Source organism: Lolium perenne, chromosome 2, assembly GCF_019359855.2.
Source record: "Lolium perenne isolate Kyuss_39 chromosome 2, Kyuss_2.0, whole genome shotgun sequence".
Taxonomy (NCBI): Eukaryota; Viridiplantae; Streptophyta; class Magnoliopsida; order Poales; family Poaceae; genus Lolium; species Lolium perenne.
In genome coordinates this window covers 102,191,984-102,198,188 of record NC_067245.2, presented here as the reverse complement: position 1 = coordinate 102,198,188, position 6,205 = coordinate 102,191,984, and the positions used below count along the sequence as shown (strand labels likewise).

At 46.5% G+C, this 6,205-nt stretch overlaps 1 protein-coding gene across 1 annotated transcript; it reads left to right on the top strand.

Annotated features, from left to right (window-relative positions):
- The first annotated feature begins 1,827 nt into the window (after positions 1–1,827).
- On the top strand, positions 1,828–5,851 carry LOC127328887 (uncharacterized). Its single transcript, XM_051355449.2, has 2 exons — positions 1,828–4,033; positions 5,501–5,851. Exon 1 carries the CDS (start codon positions 1,828–1,830, stop codon positions 3,880–3,882), a length of 2,055 nt encoding a protein of 684 aa, XP_051211409.1. The 3' UTR covers positions 3,883–4,033; positions 5,501–5,851.
- The last annotated feature ends 354 nt before the right edge of the window (positions 5,852–6,205 follow it).

Here is a 6,205-nt window from a genome sequence, read left to right as displayed (position 1 = left end):
TACTGAAACTTCTTCAAAATTAAAACAAAACACAAAATAAAATATAAAAGAAATAAAACAATACAAATTAAAAAGAAAACCAAATTTAGGGGGGGGCTTTAGTCGCGGTTGGCCAGGAGAACCGCGACTAAAGGTCCTCCGCCCTGGGGCTCGCCTGCCGCCCACGTGGACGGGCCTTTAGTCGCGGTTCGTAAGCAACCGCGACTAAAGGGGGGCTTTAGTCGCGCTTAATTGGTCGCGGTTGCGCAACCGCGACTAATGGCAGTTGCGAACCGCGACCAAAGGCCGTTTTTCTACCAGTGTGTTGGTAGGTAAATAAAACGCTTCCGTTCATCAATAAACCAGTTCCGATCTGTCTGTGCTTCCTTATTTGTCTTTTCGTCCGTCGCGGGAGTATTCTTCCTAGGTTATGTTTTTTTTTGAATTCCTAGGTTCTGTTTCTTTGCAGGCGAGAGGAGTAGTAGAGTCCCGCTAGAACCCGAAGTGGACTTCGTCCGCCAGACGGTCCTGCAACGGAGTCGGCCTCGAACCCGATCGATCGAGTATGTACATAAATACATATGCATGAGGCCCTAAACCATGATTACCTACGCCGCTAGGCCAATCCCTCGAGACTCGCGATCGAGTCGCTTCTCAGCGGCTCGCCATGGACACCGAAAACGGTGAGGAATCGGAGCTGCGCCAAGGAAGGAAAAGGAGGGTGAAACATATAGGAGCAGGAATTCATATCCGGCTGTATTTATCGTCCAATTACCAGAAGCGGCGAGGGCCATGGCTACGAGCGCGCCGTGTGCACCTGAGGGATCCACCGTACGAGAACTCGAGGTGAGGGCAGACGGCGTGCTCATGCATCGATCCACGCCATTAGCAGAGAGGGCGATTCGGCTGAGGAGAGCAAGACTTAGACCATGAGATGGACTGATGGAGCCTAACCTCGACATGAGAGAAGTAGCAGCCTATTGCGTAAACGAGGGAAGAAGCAGTTGGCAACACTGGGAGAAATAGCAACAAAGAGCGGCTCGCGCCAGTGGGAGCCAGAGTACCAGCAGTCCCGTTGTTACCTCTGACCACAGCAAGCAGTAGAAGGGGGTGAAGCAACCGTCCTCGCCCCGTCCTCCACTGAATTCTCCACTCCCAGCCTATCCCGCGTCCGTCGGTCGATTCCCTCTGCTGAGGCCCAGTTTAATTTCCTCCAGTTTAATTTTTTGAAAACAAAATTAGTACTCGGGGGGACACACACCCACACAGGCGATCTGGCGATTCCCAGGCGATCTCGCCCCACCGCCGCCGCCTCTCTTCCCACCCCGAGCGCCCGCCATCGCTGGTACTCTCCGGTGCGTACGGCGGAGGGGCATGTCCATCCCAAAGTGGACGGCGGGGTTCCCGTCGTTCGCCGAGGAGGTTCAGCTGGGCGAGGAGAGAAGGCGGAAGGAGAAGGAGGCGGAGATGGCGGAGGGGCGTCGGCAGGCTCTCCTGCGGCGGAAGCTATTGATCCTCTAGATCAGCCTAGCTTCGGAGTGGGCGATCGAGCAGATGGAGAAGGGATGGCGGCCGCAAATCTCGGGGCAGGGGCTCAAGGAGCAAGTGGCTGCGGCGCTGGCGATGATCAAAATGAAGGATCCCGAAGACCCGGGGCGTCCCATGGTGGAGCAAGGGCTGGAGGATTTGGAGAATTGGACGCCGTGATGCTCTCTCTTCGCGGCTCACCACTGAGGCCTACTCCAGCTCGAGTGGGCGGTGAAGGTGCTGTAGGTGCGAGTGTTGTTGGCTGCCGAAGCTCTGAAGGTCAGCGGCGGAGGCTTGATCGGATGAGGAGACCCATCACCGATGAGGTGCTCCTCGCCGGTGAGGATTGGGGGATCTGGCACCAGTATTCTGAGGCGGGACCCGCTTCGCAACCGAGCTGCTCTGACAGGTGCTGGTGACCGTCGATGGGTTCCACCTGTGCGAAATCCAACCGTTGTTGGTAATGTGGGGGTGGCGGGTTTTGAAATGCTGTTTTCCAGGATGGATAAAAAGGATCTGGCGGCGGCTTCAGACCACAATCTCCTGAACAAGCCTAGGGTTCCTCCTGCTTCCCGGACCCTTGTCTGGGTCAGGAAGGATCTAGTTCAGACAAAATCGTTCACACCTTCTGATTGCTACCCTGCTGGATCTGGTTTTCTTCCCAAACCAACAGTGATCAAGTTCGCTGATCTGTGGGGGGCGGTTGAAGGAAGGAGATCTTTCGTTGAGATTGTCAAGATGGCCGGTGGTGGTAGAGGAATGGGGAGAGCGGGAGGTGCCGTTGGTGGACGTGGTGCTGGCGGTCGTGTCCCTCCAACGACAGCGACAACATCGAGTGCGACGGCGATCCCTCTCAGCAACATCCCTGATTTGGTTCCAATCAAGACTGAGTTTCAACAACCTATGATACAGCAGATGGGGGGAAATGGTCAAGGTATGTATCCGATGATGAATCCCAATATATGGAACATGCAGATGGCGCAATGGCCGCAGTTCTTTGGTAACCAGCAACTTCCCCCGCCTGGTTTCAATCCTATGTTGATGATGCCGCAAGGAGTTGCTTCTACTCTGCCACAATCAAACAGCCAGGGGAGTAGTGCTAGCCAATTGCCTTTACAGCAGCAAAATTCTGGTAGCAACAAAAACAAGAAGAAGAGTCTGAAAGGTACTGCCTCTGATGGTTCTAAGAATAGTGGTGATAGAAGTGGCAGCAACTTGCAAATGAATCTTGTCTCTGGGCCTGGACCTGCTTTGGATCCTAAATTCAAGAATGTGACCTGCTACAACTGTGGTGAGCTGGGTCACTATGTTGGACTATGTACCAGGATCAAGAGGTGCTTTATCTGTAGCAAAACTGGGCACCATATGGACAATTGTCTGATGTGGTACTCTCTGCTTCCCACTGCTCAGTATTGGGGGAGTGCCAATCCTGGATTGGGTTTCTTCCATGTGGAGGTGGAGGGACCTGAAGCTGTTCAATGGCTAAACATGGATAATGTTGGTGTGGTGGTTGTAAAACATGGGGAGATATCTGCTGAGGAATTAGAGAAATGCTTCAATGATATGTGGAAGGTCAACTGGTATTGGCAGATTCGACAGCTTGGGCCTAAAAGATTCCTGGTGAGATTTCCTCCAAGCAAAAAGGTCAAGGAGCTGGTGGAATATCCCTCCATCAACCTCAAAAAAGATGGTGTGGTGATATACTTTGTTAACTGGGAAGGTGAAGCAGAACCTTTTGAGGAATTTCAGGAGGTGTGGGTTAGGATTACTGGCATTCCTGCTAAGTGGCTCACTTGGAAGACTATTTGCCAGGTGTCCACTGCTCTTGGAGTTCTTGTTAATATTGACTGGCATGGCATCTTCAGAAGCTTCTACAAAGAGGTTAGAGTCAAAGTCTCTGTGAGGGACAAGTCCAAGATCCCTGCCAATAAGCTCTTTGAGATGGAACAATGCTTTTTCCTGATTAACTTCCTAGTGGAGAATGAGGGTGAGCCTATTGATCTAGATGATGATGATGGTGAGGATCCTGGTAATACTAATGAAGAAGGCAAGCTTGATGATGATGCTGATATTGGGGATGACTTCAGGGCTCTGGACAAGAATAAATCTGGGGGGAGTAATAACAAAATGGAGACTGATCCTTCCATTCCTAGTGGAAATTCTGGTCCTAGGGCTGCTCATATGAGCCTGGAGACAAGTGTCCAAGCTAAGGTGTATGGAAAGGAGGCACACATCCCTAATGAAAGTGTCTTGGTGGTGAGAAGAGCTGAGGATAATATTGGGAAGAATCCGATTCAGCAGTTTGATGATGAGAGTGATGATGATGTGGAAGATATCAATGTTGGGAAGGAGGTCATGGTGAGTAGCAAGCCTTAACTTCCTGTGCCTCCAATGGCTTGGAAGGAGAAGAAGTAGTGGGGTCCTGTTCAAGCAACCAGGATGAGTTCAAGAATCCCTAGAGATGGCAAGAGTGTGATTGAAAAAGCTCAAGACCTCAAGAAGGAGAAAAATTTGGAGATTCCCAAAGGTAATAAGACTCTTGGGTTTTCCAATTCTTTTGCTGCACTTGATAATCATCTTTTATTAGGTAGAGCAAAAAATGCTGGCATTAGCCTAGGGATTAAAACCAAAAATGCTGATAGTGTAATTGACAAAATAAAAGAAGGTGAAATTAAGAGACTTGAAGATTTCCACCTCACTAACCCTGCTTCTTTTCTTCCCAAGGACATTAGTCTCTCTATGGAAGAACTTAGAGCAGGTTTGGAGGATGAGAATGAGATGGTAGATGAACAGGATGATCACCTTAGTGATGTGCCTGATGAGAATGAACCTTGGACTTTAGTCCATAGGAGGAAAAGAGGTAGAAAAAGGTTGATCTTTAAAAATGGTAGTAGCCCTAATTTGGAATTCTAGAGGTCTAAATAGACCTGATAAAATTACTAGAGTGCATGATCTCATTAGAGAAGTATGCCCTGATATTATTTGCTTCTCTGAATCCAAAAAAGAGGAGTTCTCTAGTTTACAACTGTTGCAACTTGATCCAGGAGGTAGATTCTCTTGGAACTGGCTACCAGCTGTTAAGACAGTTGGTGGGATCCTTGTTGGCATTAGCCATGACATGTTTGATATAATTAGATGGGATATTTTAACATACTGTATCTCTGTTCAGATTAAGGCAAAAAAAGATAATGTGGTGTGGAGAGTCATTGCTGTGTATGGTTCTGCCTATGAGGAGCACAAATTAGATTTTATTAATGAGTTACACAATGTCTTTGCTAGCTGGAGTGGCCCCACTTTAATTGGTGGTGACTTCAATCTCATTAGAGAAAAATGTGACAAAAATACTGGCAACATTAACCAACATTGGGCTAATCTGTTCAATGATTGGATTAATAAGTTTAGTCTTATGGAGCTGAAAAACCCTAGTCGACAATACTCTTGGGCCAATAATCAGGATAACCTGGTTATGGCTTTATTGGATAGAGTGTTTGTCTCTACTTGTTGGGATGCTTTGTTCCCTGCTAGTAGTCTTACTTCTAAACCTAGGGTTGGCAGTGATCATACCCCCTTGATTGTGGACACTGGTGCTTTAAAGAACCCCCACAATAAGCAGTTTAGATTTGAAAAATGGTGGCTCAAAGTTGATGGTTTTGATCAGGTTGTGGCCAAGTTTTGGCAAAGTCCTTGTCATCTCAAGAATTCTCTTGATAGATGGCAGTTTAAGATGAGGAAAACTAGGATGGGGTTGAAAGGATGGTCAGCTAATATTGAATCTGCACAAAGAAAATGCAAGCAAAGTTTGATTGATGAGTATGATTTACTTGATATCCATTCTGAAACCAAATATTTATCACCTGTTTCCAAAAAAGGATGAAAGATATTTCTATTGAATTGACTAATATTTGGGGTAATGAGGAGATAAAAGCTAGACAAAGATCTAGAGAAAGATACATTTTAGAGGGTGATCGTAATACTGCTTATTTTCATGCTGTAGCAAACCAGAGGAGGAGAAAGAAACAGATTTGTAAACTGCAGGGTGAAGATGGGATGGTTGAGGATAATAAAGGTATGTTAGATATTGTTGTTTCTTATTATAAGACCCTATTCTGTAAAGAAACTTGCCTGGATGTTGATTTATTAGATGACTTTTGGGATCCTGAGGATATGGTGTCCCAAGAACATAATGCTATGCTTAATGCTGATTTCTCTGAGAAAGAGGTTAAGGATGCCATCTTTGGCTCTTATGCTGAAGGTGCTCCTGGACCTGATGGTTTCTCTTTTCTTTTTTATCAACACTTCTGGGAGCTCATTAGAGCTGATTTCATGGCAATGGTTAAGGATTGGAATGAGGGAAAGTTGGATCTGTATAGATTAAATTTTTCCCTATTAACTTTAATTCCGAAGGAGGCTGATGCTGTAACTATACAGAAATTCAGACCTATTGCCTTGACTAATTGCAGTTTTAAGATTTTCTCCAAGTGTGCTACGAATAGGCTAGGTTTGGTTAGTGAGGATCTTATTTCTCCTAACCAAACAACTTTTATCAAAGGTAGATATATTTTGGAAAGTGTGGTTTCTGCACATGAGGTCATTCATGATGTAGTGCATAAAGGGCTCTCTTGCCTAATTTTCAAATTAGACTATGAGAAAGCCTATGATAGGGTTGATAGAGATTTCCTTTTAAGGGTTATGAGAATGA

Excerpts from the sequence above, each read along its gene's own strand:
- LOC127328887 (XM_051355449.2), top strand. The coding sequence starts at position 1,828 with ATGAGGTGCTCCTCGCCGGTGAGGATTGGGGGATCTGGCACCAGTATT.